The sequence below is a fragment of the Lonchura striata genome, chromosome Z, assembly GCF_046129695.1.
Source record: "Lonchura striata isolate bLonStr1 chromosome Z, bLonStr1.mat, whole genome shotgun sequence".
NCBI classification, from domain to species: Eukaryota; Metazoa; Chordata; class Aves; order Passeriformes; family Estrildidae; genus Lonchura; species Lonchura striata.
The window spans coordinates 22,371,475-22,390,890 of NC_134642.1; the positions used below are offsets into that span (position 1 = coordinate 22,371,475).

Below are 19,416 nucleotides of genomic sequence, written 5' to 3' on the forward strand. Positions count from 1 at the left end.
ACACCGCCCCTCTCTGCATGCCCCATGCCTGCTTGTGTGCCCCAGACTGGAACGCCCATTCCAGCCGGCACGCTCTGTGCCTGCCTGCGTGCCCCATTCTTTCCCAGACGCCCATCCCTTCCCACACGTCGAACCCTCGCCCTCGCTGCCTGCCATCGCTCTGTGTTGCCATCGCTGCCTGCACCTCCTATCGCTGCCCGTGCGCTCCGTCCTCTCCCGCCCCAAGGCCACCCATCGCTCCCCGAGCCTCGTGTGCCCCGCCCGCCCTCGGTCCGCACCCCTGCCCGGAGGACCCTCGGGGGCGGACCGCCGTGGGCGGCTCCGCGCCTCCCTCGCCGCGTCCGGCAGCGGGGCCGCGCCCCGCGCACCTCCCTGCCCTGCGGGGCCGGCGGCGCCGCGCACCCCGCGCCGCTCGCAGAGGCGCCGGGGCGGCCCGAGGCAGGCGGAGCGCCGCGGAGCAGGATGGCCGCGGGGCAGCGCCGGGGCACCGCCGCCCCGCTCGCCCTCGCCCTGGGGCTCCTCGCCGTCGCACAGGTAAGGGGGCCCGCGGGTCGCCCGCCCTGCTCTCCGGGCCGCTGTGCCGCCGTGCTGGGGCGGAGAGAGGTCCGCACCTGCGGCTGCCGCGGCCGCCGCTCCTCGGCCGCAGGTGGTGCCGGCTGCCGCAGCCCTGCCCGCACGGGGCCGGGCACCGCCGGCTGCCGGGCTGGCACCCCTCCGTGAGCCCGGCCGGGCGCACCCGCTCCCTGCAAGGCAGGATGGAGGGGTCGTTATAAAAGTTGCGGTGTTCCTGAGCTTTTCCGAATGTCGGGAGTGAGGTTCTCAGCCTGCTTCACTGCGGGGAAATACTCTCCAAGACACAGAGAAACTTAGAATCTCCGCCTGCGTTTCTCACATGGGTGTTTCCGAAAGCCGGGGCCGTGTCAGTGCGTTTCCCTTGGGTGTAATTTGCATCCTCTAATGTGCTTTACAGGTAGGTTTTTTTTTGCTGACTCATCAATGTGCCATTGCCCAGCTTTTATTTCCGACTCCAGTAAAATAAAATAAAATAAAATAACAACAATAAATACTCACTGAGGATACACCAGTTACCCCTCTGGAGACAAAGTATGAACTTACTTTCACCTTTGTTTGTGCCTTAAAGAAAAAAAGGTGTGAACATGGTTCTCTGCAATTGTTCCTATTTGATTTGGTTCCTAAATGTCAAAGATGAATTTTAAATAAATAATAGCACATTTCTGTAATGATGCTATTTTTGTATTTAGACCAATATCTTAAATATCACAAGAAAACAATACCATAATTAAAAAAAAAAAAAAGATACAGTGTCACTTGAAATAAACTTAGACATATAATTATCTGTATTTGAATTTTTGGCCTTCTGTGCTCATGAAATGTGTTTTCTCCTCTCTTGAACCTCCACAGTAACTCTACATCCATGGGCAAGTTGCCTAGTCATCTGAGTAAAGTTATTTGTTTTGATAGAGAAACTTTTGTGTTAGATTGCTTTGCCTTCTGATATCGCACCACTTTGGGCTCTGTGCAAGGAATCTATCCACAAGAACTGTGGAATGCCATGAGGGAGGAAGTGTGATGCCAGCCTGCACCTGAAGGCATGTGGCCAGGACTGGGTCAGGACTATGCCACTGGAAATTTGTTGAAAAATGCTGCAGGTTGCTTTGGAGCACTGGTATCCTCAGGATGCCCAGACTGGCCCACAGAGACCACTCTCTAATGGCATCTGCTGTCTTTTCTGATACAGGCCTCTAGAATTGCAATAGCTGTGATCCTGCAAAGGAAACTTCATCTACCACTTCCTTTAATCCTGCCAGCAATTCTGTTCCCAGGATAGAGATCGAGCTGATCTCCCTTGGCACTCTTCTCTGTTCCTGCTTATCCTGGCCCTGTGCACCTGCTTTCCCTCTTTCTTGCAAGTAGTTCTGCTGAGTGAGGAACTAAAATATCTCCTTATTTCTTTTTACAAGCAAATACAGACTATTCAGATTTACATTTGAAAATTGTGGAGTGATAGAGATGCAGTGCAATGGCTCGGGAGCTGACATAGGCAGCTTCCCCTGGCTTATATGTTGGATACTTAGTCACAACAATTTCATTTACACTTACTGAGATAGTGTTACTCTTGAAATAGCATTTCGGCGCTGCCTCTTGCCTTAAATTTACACACAGATAGTGTGAATAAAATCAGTTGTCCTCATGGACAGCATTTCCTATGGCCAAGAACATAATCAGCTCAGGAAACCTCCCATTGTCTTTCTTGCATTTGTAATGCAAGATAGTGAAATAAGTGGGGATTAAAGTTATGCTTCACTGAGCAGCCACAAGTTATATGCCTATATGCCTGTATCCTAAAGAAGGTATGTATATATGTGTGTGTGTGTGTACATATATATATGTATATGTCTCTCTCTGTGTTATATAAACAAACTGCAATTCTGTAATGCTGTATTTATTAATTTAAAATTCTGATTATATTAAGGTGAAAAATTATTCTTCTCATTTACTAAGTATGAATGCTCATATTTAGGGTTTGGATGATATTTCACTATCATTCTGTATTATCATAGCATGGTTTTGATAGAAAGAGACCTAAGTATAATCTGGTTCTAAATTCCCTGACATGGGCAGGGACACCGTCCATCAGGCTAGGTTGCTCAAAGCCCCATCCAGCCTGACTCTGAACATTTCCAAGTATAGGACAAAAGAGCATATTAAATCCTTTTCATAATTTTCTTTCTTTCCTTCCTTCTTTTTTTTAAATTATTTTTATTATTTTTAAGGAGAAAAAAAATGAGTCTTCATGTGTTGTCGTTATTACTATTTTAATTATTATTTTAATTATTTTATTATTTAAAAATACTATTTTAATTATTATGATCTAGTTTAAAATAGTTTTTACTAGATCAAATTGGCTCTTTTCAGTAGTGATAAATAAAATCTATTAATAAATGTAGGTCTGAACTCTTTGAGCTCTATTTTAGAATTAAGAACAAATTTGCTTGTTGACATGTGCTTGTACTGCCTTCTCAGTTCAGTGTTTCTATGGATTTCAATATCTTCTTAATCTTTTCACATCTTTTTAATGTCTACAACTTTTTTTTTCTTTAATATTTTTTTTTCCTTTGGTCTAAAAATGAATATATTGGCTTTTAGTGGAACTTCTTTTATTAGAGTGATTCTTCTCACAGGGATTTTTTTTAATAGATATTTTTGGCTGTGATTATAGTAAGTAGCTCAACAAAAGAACCTAAACTAGCATCTAAAATTGCATTGTACATAATAGTTACTGTAGCAGATGTAGTTCTTTCTCTGCCTAAAACTTCATGTATGAGATTCATGCACATGTGCACATGTGTTTTATAGGCTAGTCAGGGTGAGTAGGTTTAGGTCTTGAAGGGGTGTAAGCAAATGTAGGTCATTGGTAAAAAGATTTTGCTTGGTGGCCATTATAATCTCAGACTAGTTGAGCCACATATTTGCTATATGCTGTTCTATTTTGTATTTACATCATTGTGCATGCTACAGTGTACCCTTTTTACATCCACCACACCTGTTACACGGTAGAAGGAAGTAAAGTTGTGGTGTTTCATGTATCAGGAAATAGTCATATGGAGAAGAGAGCATCTTTTTAAAACAGTTGCGTGTAATGACAAAATACATTAATATAGCTGCTTAATAATAAGCAGTTACCTTTATCCTTCCCCAGAAAAATACTTACCAAGTGAAGATTCATTGAGTTTTGTTCCATTGTCCAGAGAAGACTATAACTTCCTCTTCTACTGGCCAAAGTTGAAAATAAAGCCAAAGATACTGAAAATAAAAACACACTCCCTACCTTCGAAAAACAGACCATATTATAGTAAGAGGATCTAAATGCTTCCATCAGGAGTAATTTAGGATAAAACTGCAGGAAAAACATGAGAATAGGACAAAATATTAGGATACAAGTATTGTATTTATATGTATTAGTCAGCTAGCACTAAAATAACTCCATGCCCCTACTTGCTTCATGTGTGATCATCTTGAAAGCAGTTTTGTACCCATAAAAGCAATTCTGTAGTGTATTTTTCATAAATCTTGGAAGCATTGTGATCAAAATTATATTGATGAACCTAAGTATGGCTGGCAATATTAAATATGAGCAAACTCAGGTGTAGTTTAATCTTCTGTGGAAGGTTTAAATAAACTTTTGTTACTTTAAGGACTAGAGTTTTCTTTTGGGATTTGTAATAGATCAAATGTTCTTGGTTATATTGTTAACTCGAGGCAAAAAATCACAGTAAGGTGTTTTTTTACATAATCATCTGATATATTCAACATCCTGTTGTTTCGTCCTTCCCTTCCAATTAGAATCACAGAATCATAGTCTGAATAAGGTTGGCAGAAACCTCTAGGTATCATCCTGTCCAATTCCCCTAGGCAAACAGGGTTCCACAGAGCCAATTGCCCAGGATCATGTCCAGGCAGCTTTTGACTGTCTTCAGAGAAGGAGACTCCACCACTTCTCTGGGAAACCTATTCCAGAGCTCACTCTCAGAATGTTCTAAAGGCCAGCGTGAATGTCCGATGTTACAGTTTGTAAACATTGCCTCATATTCTGTTACTGGGCACCACTGGAAAGAGCCTGATTGTGTCTTCTTTACACCCTTCCTTCAGCTATTTATATACATTAATAAAATCTCCCCAAGCCTGCCTTTCTCCAGGCTGCACAGTGCCCCTCAGCCTGCCAGTGCAGTCCCCCCATCGGCGCTGTGGCCATTTGTTGGACTCCTTATGTCCTTCTCTCTCAGGTGCTGGAGAGCCTAGAGCTGGGCACAAGTCTCCAGGCATGGCTTCATCCGTGCTGAGTTTGGTGGGAAGGATCATCTCCCTCAGACTAGTGGCAATCATTTCATTATTGCAGACCAGGATAACATTTGCCTTCTCTAGTGCAGGGGAAATGTTGCTGGCTAATCATCAGTTTTGTGTGCCAAATCTTTTCCTGCAGAGCTGCTCTTTACTTTAAGAAAACACTTTGGGCTAGCTTTTTACCATGGTGGGCTAACTTCAACCTGTAGTAAGTACACCTGGCTTCAACTGACTGTTTTTAGGAAAGATTAATACAAAACTATTGCCATTTCTGAGAATTCAGGTGTACGAGAAAAAATTAAATTTAAAACGGTTGTCATGAACTTGTTTTCATGAAAACCTTAAGTCCCTTTAGTTTCTTTGTGAAGAAGAGTTAAATATTTAGCAAGAGAAAGGACTTGCACTGGAGATGTCAATTTCTGGAATTATGAAAGTGGGAATAAGTTTGCTTAAGTTACCGATTTCTGAGCATTCATAGCCTGCAGCTCACTAGAGATTTAAGCCCTCAGCATTTTTACACATTTTCACAGGCCATATGTGAATATGTGCATATGTGAATATGTGCAGGGGACGAAGTGATACTTCCTCTTCTCCTGTTGCACCAAATTCAGGTTATTCACAAGATGCTATTACATGTGGATCCTACAGCAGTCATATGTACAAAAGGGTGAACCAGGGGTTTGTGAATTCTTACTGCAGATTGAAAAAGAGCTACAACAGGTTCAGAGATAAAGAGAGGGGATGGGAATATTTTAGCACTGTTCTGATTGTACTGGTCTTGTCAGTTTCTGACAAGATCTCTGTAGTTCCTCCTGACCCCAATAAACTCCTCTTTTGCCTCCTGAAGATAAAGGGAAAAGAAAAACTATATTTCCGTGGTATCTATCTGATTTGAAATTTTATCTCTTTCCTCATTTAGTTATAAGTGCCAGATTTCACAGGTTTAAAAATACTTCCCTTTTTATGAATATTTCCTGCAATGATCAGGTTGATAATGCTACCATAAAATTAACTACAGACAGGGAATATCCTGTGATGAGTGATGGCAGAATTGTTTAATGAATATGTTCCTCAAAAAGTGGAGGTATAATTTTTGGTAATCTGGATTAGATTACTAGTATCATGTTCCAGTTTCATACCCCTGTAAATTGCTTCTCTCAGAATAGAAATTAAAATTAAAATTAAACTTAAAATTTAAATGCATCTCTGTTCTTGGCGTAGAAGTTCACATTGGGTGCACAAAGTGAACACTACTAGAACTTTATGGAACCTCAGAGGATGTAAATTATTCCTGCTAGTTTTTCCCTAGGATTAAGGAATTCTGTGTGGCTATCAGATAGGCCTGTGTTTTATATCAGGATTTCTGAAAATCTTGGTTAGAAATTGAATGTTCTTCTTAAGTCTTTTCTTAGACTTTCACTTAACATTAAAAAGAAAAAAAAAATCATTTTTCACTGTAATCCACACTCCCACACTTCAGTAATTTTACTCTTCAGTGTCCTTTCTTTCATTTGTTTGTTTGGGAATTTTTGTTTGCATTGGTTTTTTTAATGAAAAACACAGTAAAATATGCCTTGCTTGTGATCTAGAAGATAATGAAATGTGATGAAGTCTTCTACTGGGATGATGTATGGTGAATAGACTAGCAAGTGATCAGCTGAATTTTGCTCTACTTTACTATTTTACAGTATTCCCTGTATGCTTCTGGTCCTGTACTTTAAATCCTCCTATAACAGCTCCTGTATAGCATGGGTACATGCTGTTTTCCACACCTTAAGGCACTTTGCATTCTGTATTTGCAGTTCTGTCCTACCTGCAAGCAAGATGTTTCTGTTGCAGTAAACAGTGCAATGGCAAAGTAACATGCCATTTACAAGGCTTGGTGAATTGTGCCATCTGAGTGCATCTGAGTCATGCCCCTATTAAATTTAATTAAACTCTTAACACCCTTTCCAGTCTTAAGGGTATATTTTTTATTCCTTTTGAGAGAAATGTGCAGTCAGCATAATTGTTGAACATGTATGTGCAAGGAAAGCTACCAAGAGGGGGAGAAGTGGAAAGCAAAGAGGCATTCAAGGCCTTTTGGAAATACATCTATTGGAACTACAGAAGTTATCCTAGAATACATTCTGGGATGACTACATCACTGGTGTTGTTGGACACAGTTACGTTTCTTCAAGTGGAAGAAGAAAATAAAGGAGATAAAAAAAGATGATGCATCACTTGGACTGAACATATATATGTGAAATTGTGTTACAACAATGTGTTCTGCTGAACTGCAGAAAGCCTGTTTGTTCAGTATGTTCTACTGAGTGCACAAAAGCAGTATTATATGTGCTGCTTACACACCAGTTCAAGACTGGTGCAGGAATGGAGGGGGTGATCTAGCAGGATTGTCTTGGCCAATAACATCCATCAGAGGAATTAAACAAAGCTTATTCTTGTATCTATGCTTCAGATTTTTCATAATTCTATATGGCTAGATGTCATAAATAATGGCATTACACCAGTCCCAGATATGGCTTGTGGAGTGTTGTTTGATCCTGCTGCTTTCGACTCAACCAAGTTTTTCCAGAATTTTAATCTGTACCTATATTTTTTTTTTTAAACTGGCCCTATATACCTATATTCTTCCAAAAGATACTTAAGAATGGAAAAGTGGATTTATACAAAACTGCCAGTAATTGTTTTGACTTGATTAAACAGGCATGAGTATTGCAAGAAATAGAATGACCTGCTTTTGGACTTTGACATTGTTAAAATAATAGTGCCATTCTGTGTAACTTAGGGGGCTGCAGAAACCAGTTTTCCATTGCACTGTAATTTTTTTTGTATTCTGTGAAGAGTTGACATGAAGGAAAGACATTTTGCATAAGAATGACACTACTATGTAACAGAAAAGCCAAACACTACTCCTGTGTGGCTGCATCTTTTATTTGATTTTATTTTATTTCTCTTAGTGGTTTTTTTCAGATGAGCTAGAGGGTAGCCACACTCATCCTGACTTACACTAACTCCCAAAGAAATTACTGAGCTGAGATGATAAACTCTTTCTTATTTCTATGGGCTTTGCTACAGTATGTTGTGGTAGGATAGTGGAAATGGAGAAAGAATTTTTTTTTTTAACAGGGATCTACATTTCAAGAGTAAATGAGCATAGTGAAACAATAACTATTTGATTTGAGGCTTTGAGTTAAAGACCAGGAAATAGTATTATCCTTGCATTGTTTTATTTATTCAATTTTCCTGATGTATGTCTGTTGGAAACAGTGATTGTAAATTCAAATTTTAAACATACCTGCCCTGGTTAAATTATAGTGAGTTTGTAGTGTAGAAAGGATTTATTATTTGATGACTGGGCTCTGCAAGGAAGCTGAGCACAGGGGCTACTCAAGTGCTATTAGTTTCCAATATAATTTGGAAAGCTAACTTAGACTTCTTATTGCAGTAACTTCGTATTGCAGAGAAATCTATTTGACCCTGAGCAGCCATGCAGTGAAGAATGATTTTATCTCCTAGAAAAGACATATAAAGGAAAAAAATCCCAGGAAGACTTGATGCTTGATTGCTGTTCAGACGAAGAAATACAGCAGAATTCATCAAACAGGAAGAAGTTTCTGCACTTCCCCCATCACCCAAAAAATCCAAGGGAGCTGTTCTCAAACATGTTGATATAAATTAATTTTTTTCCATGAATTTGAAATATTTTTTCAAGAAATTATGGCCAGGCTAGTTTTCCTTTTCCTCTTAAAAATCTTCTACCTCTTCCTGTCCCCATATGAACCTACTCACAGAAGGGGATATTTTGTTTGTAGATCCTGCCACAGGATCAAGATGAGGTCTTGAATTTCTAATGTTTCTAATGTACACTGTATTTTGCATTCTTTATATGGCTTTTCTAGTTGTAAAACAGAGATGAAACTATATTTTCATGTGTCTTTTATATTTCTATAAGGTTTTGAAGCAGGAATTTATATGTTCTTTAGGAAGCACATAGCACAACCTAGTCCTTGACAAAGTTATTCAGAAGAAATCACAATGTAAATAACTACTGTGAAAAGCACAGGTTTTAATGGCAGAATGTCTGCTAGCTGCATTTTTGCTAGCTGAATGTTTTCAGATTATAGGATTAACACCTGAAAATTATGTTTAAAATAGTTGAAGTTAGATTTTTCCACATGACAGCTCTGAGAGTCAACTAAGCATCTCCTGGCAGCATTTTTCTTACTTGTAATAACAAGATTATATGTCTCCTCCCCAAAGTCTGCATTGTGTAAAGATGCCCTTCAAAATCTTTCTCAGTGCTCTTGCCATCATTATCCCTGTTTTAGTAATGATATTCAGCTTTTACCAAGTTTACAGCTACTGATAAATTTGTCAGGAATGCTGGGTAAAATCATGGTCTGGAAAGCAAAAATTAGAACAAAAATTAGGAAGAAGCTTCCAGTGTTTAAATACTGTGCCATAATGCTTTTGTCAACTCTTTGCAGCGTAGCTAAAATACAGGAGACAGAAACCAAAGGACTGACAGTACATCTTTTCATCTGGAGACACCACTTCCATGAAAAATTCCATCTACAATTCTTCATATTTATGTATTTGTCTAGCTGTTTGTCTGTATAATACAGGCACCTTATTGTGACCAAGATCAGAAGTGGGAATATCGAACCTGATAACTGTATTTAAATTTTCAAACTGAGATTTTGGTATATTTGCAATAATTGCAGTAGAAGTGTTTGTCTGAATAGCAGCATCTGTTATAAACTTGGAATTGAGAATGGGTTCTTGATTGCATAAAAAGCACAGAACATCACATATCTTAAGGCCAAAATAATGTTTACAACATGTTTTTTTCTCCTGCATCCCATTTTAGCAGGGCAGGAGGATTTTGTTTTTAAACTCATAGAAGTACATAAAAAAACATTTCATGCTGTTCATATTTTTGCTGGTTTATAGTGGTTTGCATTTCAAAATGTCAGGATGAAAGACTTGTTGCAAACTGCTATGATTTGAAAAATTCAGATAGTCCTATGAGATGAAGATAGAATGGCGCCTATGGATTCAAAGAATCCTAGTTTCTTAAAAGCACTGGGATGTACACTTGTACCTCTGAGAACGACAAAAAACTTACACTGAATTGTAAAATTTAAGAAAGTGCAAAACATCTTCAGTGTGTGCTAGAATGACTACAAGAATATATGGTCACATGGCAGCCTGGATATGCTTCCCACATCGCTGGTAAGGCATGTTTTTGTGCGTGTTTAGTCTAAATATGTGGATTCTGAAATTGTGGAATTTTTAATTTGGTTGTTGTTTATGTTTAACATCATCTTCTTTACTAGATGCTGAATTAAAAGTTGTGAAAGAGTGAGCAATAGAGATTTGAAAAAACTCCTTCAACGCTAAGAACTAAACGAGAACATTTTTTTGTTAACTTTTTAAGAGGCCAGCCTTTCCCTCCTCCTTTCAATGCCACTTGTTTTTTAGAAATCGCATATCATTTTGTTGAGAAATTGAAGGGTTCTCCCATACAACAATAGTGAGAGAATTAAATTACTGGGGTTAGGCTACAGCTTCAAATCACTTCAGCTTGTGTCATGTCTCTGAGGAGTGCAGCAAAAGATGTGGTCATGACAAATTTTTTTTTGATTTGTTGGTTTTGGCGTTTTTTTTGGTTGGCTGGTTGGTTGTTTTTGCTATTTTTTTCCCTTTAAATAAAGGAAAGCAAACATCTATTGAGCCTCAAATGGTGAATGTTTGGAATTGTTCCTTTCCAGTCAGCAACAGGTAGAAATTCTCCATTGACATTCTCATAGGTGAGCAGAAGAAACATGTCTTTCATATTTTTAACACAATCTGGTAAATAGGGAATCATTGCAGGACATTGAAAGCTGATGGTTATTGGACGCAAAAGTAAAAGTAAAAATTCATTTACAAAAGAATGAAATTCGAGTTTTTAAAGGCAGAATAAGGCAGAAATAATCTGAAATTATTTTCAAATAATTATGTACAATACAGCCAATATGACATTTACAATATACATATACAATATAGCCAATATGACATTTGAGATTGCGTTTGTCTTCAGTAGCAACAAGTATTTTCACAACTTGGGTTATGAAAATTAAATATAGAGTACTGTTTTTAATTACTCAGTCAAAGAGGATAGATCTGCCTTTAAAAATCCTATTTATATGAATCACAATATTAAATGAACATAAGTAACCTATGTTTATTATTCTTACCTCCAATGGTAAACTACTGAAGAAAAGCAAAGAAGTATTTTTTTTGCGTTTAAGCAGAACAAAGAAAGCAAACAAAAAGTCATTCTGTACCATTTCCTGAATAGAGGTGCTGTAGGTGCTTCTTTGAAAGAGTTTCTTTAAATTTGGTATCTATGCCATAAATTTTGCCATACCTATTACAAATGCTTGCAAAACCAGGGTTTTAGCAAGGTTATCTTCATACTACAGTACTTGCAAAAATATACTTTCATTTCCAAGAAAGAGAAAATGGAAAAAAAATCTGTAAAGGGATGGTTCAGAGGAAGTTATGAAAACAGAATAGAGGATAACCCTGGATTTTCACTTAAGGAATTCTTCTAGCAACATTAATGAACAGGCACAGAAATCTCACTGGAAATGTTTTGAATAGTTATATGCAATAATATATTGCCCATTGGCAAAGAGTTTTGAATCAAGCATGGAAAGAAGCAATTAACTGAGAAGGTAATTGGGTCTTTAATATGATAAACACTTAACTTCTTATGGTGTCCTTTAATCTTTTGAGGCAAGTATTTCCTTTTATTTTTTTTTTTTCAGACCTTTAACTAAACATTTATTTATTCTGATGTGCATTTTAGACTTGGGCTTCTCTTGGCTACCAATTCATTTATTAGATCAAGAAAGAAAGGAAGGAAGGAAGAGGAAAGGGATTAGTTTAATGTTGGAAGTCTCTTATTTTCACAGAATTGCTATAACCATTGCACTCTGTTTTCTAATGCTTCTATCTCTTCTTCACCTCCTACTTCAAGACTACCAGCAAAAATAAACAATTTTTCCTACAGTAACATAGTATATCTTGCTGAGAGCAAATTTTGATACAAATGTTTAATGATATTAATTATACAAAACCAGTGAGGATTTTGTTGCTTCTTAACCTAACAGGATGACAAGTTACATATCTATAGAATCTTGGAAGAATTATTCACATCCTCTCGTTATTTACTTCTCCCTTCCCTTGTTCCCCCACCCACATTTTTCTGAAGCTCTGGATGTTTGCCATGGATTGAAGGATGTTGAGCTGCATGTGCAAGTGTTACTGCTTACTTGAATAACTTTCCTTGTTCTTGTGTGTGTAATTTTTCCTAATTCAGAAGCCACTTCCAGATTTTTGGGTCATCATCCTTTTCCTTTTTTCAAGATTATCTGGCGTGTTCCATTTAACAAATTCTTTGTTGTAGGGGTGCCAATGATATGTTCAGTTTTCCCTCATGGAGTGTACCAATTTGTGTACTTAGATACTTTAGATACTTAGATACAAAGGATACATGTCTATAATTTCCAGGGGGGTTTGTGGTGGTAAGCATGTGATGGAGCTTTCTGAAACTGGTCTCTTATTTGAAATGAGCCACTTGTGTGATTTTATCCAGACCTTTTCTCATAGCCCTTCCAAGCAAAAGTATCCCTAAGTGGATCTCTTCTGTATGTCAGGTAATTGCTTTTAGTACATAACTTGTTTACAGCTTTATTATTATCCACTGTCATAGGCTCTTGAAACTGGCTGTCTTGATTAATGTGATCATAACCTTCCATACAATAATTAATTTTGTTAGTCTTTTGCAGCTTCTTTAGAGTGATTTGGATAATTAGATCTGTTTTCTTTGTAACTGCATTTTGTTCAATAAAGAGAAGCATGACAGATAACATACTAACAGCAAATTAATCCTTTTTGAATCTTCCATTAATCTTTTGTTTTCTAATCAAAGCAAGTTACCAGTGAGTGCATTTTGTTTAAAAAAAATGTTGTTGTTGTTTCTTTCAGGAACTGTCATAGTCCTGTTCAAGGACTGTTCAGAGTTTTCTTATTATGTTAGAATTTAGAACATAAAAAAAATCTAAAGACAACTGGATTGATAATCATAACCTGTAATAAATGAATGGTCATTGAGGAACCACATTTATAATTGATTTATCCAGATATGAATTATGTGGTATTTTAATCCAGCAGTATTTGAAAACTCAAATTCTGCAACATTGACATTATTTTCTCTGCTGAAGTTTTTCCTGTTACTGGTATCTCTACTGTCATCCCAACAGTAGCACAATTTCACAGGAGTTTAGAGAAGGCGTTTTTCCTGTTTGCTTTCTTACATTTTTTAATACAGTGTCCTGTCCCAGAGAACTAAAAATTAGAAGGTTATGGCTTGTCTCTTTCTTAAATCCTATGATTAGAGGAAAAAAGAGGACCACATTGTGGGTCAAAGTCACCATCAAGACAGTAATTGCAGGGGAAATATAGATATATGCCTATACATGAAAAATGCAGTGATGAGAAAACATTACAATAGAGAGTAATAGATACAGTAGAATGGCATATAGGTGAGCAATAAAATCAGACAGACAATCTAGAGGGTTAGAAAAAGAAGACACAGAAATTATACACAAATTGTTATTATTTGATGATGCTTTGTGTCTGCTTTTGGTCTTTTTTTTAATGTATCTGAGGGAAAATAAGTGAAAATTATATTAGCGTTAGTCATAATCTAACATACTTTTGTAGACATTTGCTACATATAATGAAAATGGGACTCTGCAGTTAGGAATAGAAGTGGGTTTATTATTTTAACCTCACCTTCTCCTTTATCTACACAATAGAATATTTCCCAAAGGATCTGCAACCATACAGAGATTTGTGTTGAAATTTAAACATCAGCCATGCAAGATATCAATATATTGACCCAAGATTTCTTACTTTTTATTACATATTGTTGCTCAAAAGAAATACTATCTCCCCTTACAGAAGGTGAGATATTTTGGTATGGTACAGGACATAGGATTGCTTTACAATAAGGTTGTTTAAAATGGGAGATGGTAGTGGCAGCTTCACTACTTCAGGGTCACATACTAAGCTCTTCTTGTAGCTAAGAGCAACAAACACATCCCAGAAACTTTGGTCAGCAGAGCTGAGAAGGGAGTGTGTGACTCCTCAAGGACCCTGTCTTGGGCCAGCGCTGAGACTAGAAGCCTGCTGGATTCTGGGGTTTTCTTTCACCCATCAGGAAGCTGAATTACACAGTAGTGCTCACGTTAGTGCAGGTCTGCTGCTACTCATGTGAATTAGCTGGTAGCACTGCAAGAGAGTTGTTCATAAACTGCATATGGCTAAAAAACATGTGTTGATTGCCCAAATATTAAGTATATGATCATATAAGGAATTCTGTATGATGTCTGTATCAGTAGGAGATAAATTTAACCACAAAGGGATAAATTAGATAAAACTAGTGAAGTACACATTCCAGAATGTGGGCAATTAGCCAAAGATGCATATTTTGACCCTGTAAGACATATGATGTCATTTTTAGTAGGTGGGAAAGCAGAAAAGCAGGTTTACACATGTTACTTCTTGGGAACTATCCTGCATTGTATAGAGACACTGTTTAGATCAGCTAGTCAAGGAGATAACAGCATTCAGTAACATCACCACTTCATTCAAGGACATTGAGAACTTTAATGAATCAGTGTTTCACAATTACTAGTCTGTTTTTAGGTACTCTGCTGCTGAAATTAAGAAGTACTAGGCAATTTGAAGACTAGTAGGCTAGATTTGACTTGAAGCAACTATAAAAAGTAAAATAATGTATTATTTGTATTTTTCATTTTTCTGTAATTCTTTAAGCATGCTTACTTTCATTTTTCAGGGAAAGATTTTCTATTTATTGGACTATTAGCTGGGGAAACCACCACAAGCCTTTGCTTTTCTAAGAGCTGACTGAGCCAACATGCCAAAATCACCATGTATGGTGTGTACATCTAGCTCCAGAGCAGCATGTGCTGCATGTTCTGTGACCTTGTTGGTTCAGAATTTAGCAGAGGCCTTTTTCAAGTAAAATAAATAAGACAAACTGCATGCCCCTCCTAACAACACATTTTAAAGGAATGTGCATATATATAATTTATATATGTGTGAGTGCTTAAAAATTCTGAGGACAGAGTGAGTCTTAAGAATTTTCTTTTCTATAAAAGTATATATAGATGATGTGCAAATTTAGATGGATTTTATGTTTATGAAAAATGGCTTACTTCTGAAGGATATGGAAAACAAAGCTTGTTTATCAAAATGAACATGCATATTTCTGTAATAAGTTTTTTTTCCCTGCCTCTAGCTGCAAGAAAATATACAATGAAATGATAATTTTAATACATTAAACTAAATCATGATTTTGAAGTGCCAAAGTTGTTGAGCACTCTGTAAGTACTCATTTTAATGTTATTCAGTAATATGGTGTCCAGCAGTCACTTTTATGGAAGACTTATAGACTAAGAAAATGCAGATTTATTTGAAAACTACTAAATAGTGCTTTTAATCAGTCTGGCAGTAACAATATGTGATTCTGATATTTTCTTCTTTTACAGAGGTAATCTGTTAAGAGGTGTATTAATTTTCATATATCATATATTCCCCAAAGGATAGCGCTGATAAAATAATGGTGAACAGAACAGTTCTTGTAATACTATATTTTCCTGAATTTGATCTGAATATGCTCTTCATTGCTACTTTTGAACAACCTGAAAGGTCCTTCTGACCTGCATGTGAGCTAAATGCTGTCTGGGGAGTAAAGGGATTGTGAAGAGCCTTGCTGTGAAGGACTGGGGGTGCAGGTGGATGAGAGGCTGGATGTGACCCAGCCATGTGCACTCCCAGCCCAGAAAGCCAAACGTGTCCTGGGCTGCATCCAAAACATCCAAAACAGTGTGGGCAGCAGGGCTGCGGAGGGGATTCTGTCCCTTCTGGTCTACAATTGTGAGACTCCACTTGGAATACTGCCTTCAGGTCTGGGGCTCTCAGTACAAAAACTACGTGGATCTGCTAGAGAGATGTCCACAAAGACAGCCAGAGTGCTGCAGCACCTCTCCTATGAAGACAAACTGAGAGAGTTGGAGGAGTTCAGCCTAGAAAAGAGAAGGCTCCATGGAGATGTAACAGCAGCTTCCCAGTATCTAAAAGCATCCTGGAAGAAATATGAGGACAGACTTCTTAGCAGTGTCAGCTGTGATAGGACAAGAGGTAATGTTTTTAACCTGTAAGAGGGTAGATTCAGACTAGATGTAAGGAAGGAATTCTTTTACAACGAAGGTGATGAGGCACTGGAACAGGTTGCCTAGAAAAGTTGTGGATACCTTATCTCTTTAAGTGTTCAAAGCCAGGTTGGATGGGGCTTTGAGCAACCTAGTTTAGTTGAAGATGTCCCTTCTCAATCACAGAGGCCCTGACTAGATGCCTTCTAAAGATCCCTTCCCATCCATGATTCTAAATATCAAATAGAAAGAAATTAGAATTATTTGTACAATCTTATTGTATGAGTGGAGCTTCAGGAGGAAGGAGTACTGGTTAAACACTGCCAGACATCACTGTAAAGTCACTATCCAGCCAAACTTTAGGAGGGATGAGAGACAATAGTGTTGTCAATTGACAACATGTAAGTTCCTTCCATTCTTTGTGGAGAGTTCAGTCAGCCGTAAGACAGCTTGAGGAGGAATGTCTTTGGCTCAGATAAAATAGTAAGGAAGAGCTATTTTAATATCTTCAGGTTTGTGTTCAAGTATATCTCTTGACAAAGATGGATGGAATGCTTTTCAATGTGATCTCCTCCATTGCTTTTCCAATGCAAGCAAATGATAATTCATTTGTAAGGTGCTAAGGAGATACAGTACCATAGATTTGTTCAAGGACCAGGTGTGGAAGTAGCACCACTGTTTGACTTTTTCCTTTGACAGATGACTAGAACTGAAGACTTGTCTGAAGCAAACATTACCTCATAACATATTTGGCACAGCACAACTGAAAGATTAGAGAAGAAAATAGTAATGTGCTAAAGCGTGAAAAGAAAGGTAAAGAATATTGTTTTCTCCCTCCAAAATTCACAATTTTTCCATTAATTCAATATAGACTGTCTATCTAGAAAAGTAGCTTATTTCAGTATTCTGTGTATGGGAACTGGTGATGCTTCCTGAATAAGGTATGTCTGGACATCTTGAACCACCCAAATGAGAAATTCTTCTTATTTGATGACATGCAGTCTTCTTCATGATGGAAGGTTAACATGGTCACACTGTCATTTTGTGATAGCATACTAAGCCAGTGCTTTCTTCCTGCTTCCTCAGACCTAATTATCTGTGAGCTACTAGTGACCTAGTAGCATATGTTTAGAGTAATTTCTGTAGTAACACCTGGTAATAGCAGAGCCTACCAGCTTCAAGATCCCTGGCAGTTGAGTCCACCCAGCAATCTGCTTTCAATTTTCTCACAAGCATTCCTGGTTTTGCTTTGCAGCTTTTGGAAACTTTATGGACCATTTTTCTTTTTCCTCTCTGAAACAAATGTCAGCAGAGTCAAGATCCATAAACTCACTATTGAAAAGTGAAATCAAAGTGCTGACTCAGCCCAGGGAGTTGGAAGCAAGTTGCTCCCATAACAGGTTTGCATAGAAATAACTGCTATGATAGCTGGGAGGGTCTTGTAGGTTTGCTTTTTATTGGCATTTCCATATGGGCTTCTGGTATTTTGTTTTTGCACCATTGCCTGAATTACATGGGCTGCATAAACCCTTTTGGGACACCAGAACAGCAACTCTTGTTGAGAGCATTCACTTGCTGGAGTAGCTTTGAATCAATATTGTCTGTTGCTCAGTCACTGTGTCCTTGTGCTCTGCAATATGGAAGTGCTCACTTCTGGGAACTGTACTGGTGCCATGTGCAGGCAAACTGTGTTTTCTGGCTTGTATTTTATTTCTCCCAATTGCACTCTGAAGGTGAAAACAGAGATACCCTTTGCTTTTTGGGAGTGGTATCTTTGAATTAGGTAGGGTTAGCTCCCTTGAAGACATGCCATGTGCTGCTCTCCATTTACATCATCTCTGCAGTGAAAAATAAATCCAGCAAAACCCCCTGCTTTCATTAGCCTTAACTTTATAAATTTTCCACACTAGGCAGTTATCTAGTTAGCATATGGACTGTACAATAGATGATCCCAATGTGAATATGCTGTAAGCCACTCGAGGGATTTAGCTGCTGCAATCAATCACAAGAGCATTTTCTCTAGGGCCATGAGTTATTATTTATAATAAATGCTGTTTATACTTGATAAAATTTGCTTATCACTCTTTATTTCATAAAATCAATTTATTGAAAGAAAGAGCCAAAAGATTTATCATTTTTGTAATAAAATATCTTACTTCACCTGCCAGGAGTAGCCAAATCAATTTTTAATGTCTGCTAATGATTTAACTCTCCCTTTTTACTGATGTCAGAAAAAGGGTGTTACCACTTCCATTCTTCAGTGAAAGGGTATTTTCAGTTTACAGAAAAATATACTGCTTGCCTCTGCATTTATAGATGCATAATTTACACAACACTTTGGTTGGTCAGAGGTTCCTATCTAACATATTTTCAGTTGTTACCTAATGTCCCTCTGTCAAAATATTTTATATAAATTTTAGAATTTTGGTTTATTGAGAGTTTTGTTTTGAGGATTTTCCACATCCAGGATGGTTCTCTTTTTTCACAGTAATAAAAAGAGCATCCTTTACAGAGTAGCCAGAGGGATGAGAAAGATATATGCAGCAAGGAGTTTGACTCTTTCCCCTGTGTTTCATTTGTAAGCTGTCACTTATAATTGCTATTGCAAAATCTTATGGCATTTTTTTGTTGCTGAAGAAAGAAAGTGTGAGGGAAAGGTCATTATTTTTGGTTGATTATCAAATGGGGAAAGTATTTTTTAGGCTCCCCATTCTGTCAGAGGCATGCAAATTTATACACTTTCTCCAATGCATGAATTGTTTTCTGAAAGTATCTCTTTTAATTTCTGCAGTGTATGGTAGTCCAAGGAACACTGTCTTCTTAATTTAGCATGTATAGATTAATTTCTGGCATCTTTATTATTAACCACTGTAAATCTGCTGCTCAGTGGCATATTGGGTGGCTGCACTCTGGTGGAGAGGGCACTGAGCTGCTTTGTAAGTGTCACAGGAATCCAATTCTGACTAGTTATTCAAGTCTTAACTTGCTGTGTTTAAATTTCAAATAAGCATTTGTTTTTGTTTTTTTTTTCTGACGGGGAGAAAAATTTTTCTGAAATTTTTGAACTAACTTCGCATTAACTATAATCATGAATACGTTTTACTGTTGTCTTAGCTCCTCAGAAGGGTAAGGTTCTTAACTCACAGTTTAAAGTCTCAAATCAGATACAGTAATTAAAAAAATAACTACATTTAAATGCTGAATAGTATTCCATCCTCATGCTTATTTAAAGTCATGTTTTAACCTGTTAAAATTA

General features: G+C 37.7%; 1 protein-coding gene across 1 annotated transcript in view; it reads left to right on the top strand.

Annotated features, from left to right (window-relative positions):
* The first annotated feature begins 432 nt into the window (after positions 1-432).
* The window catches only part of LOC110473153 (ADAMTS-like protein 1), a 309,111-nt gene continuing 290,127 nt past the window's right edge, over positions 433-19,416 (top strand). Inside the window, exon 1 of the mRNA XM_077790007.1 lies at positions 433-534. Coding sequence (XP_077646133.1) covers positions 463-534 — 72 coding nt within the window. The 5' untranslated portion in view covers positions 433-462. The remainder of the gene's footprint in view (positions 535-19,416) is intronic.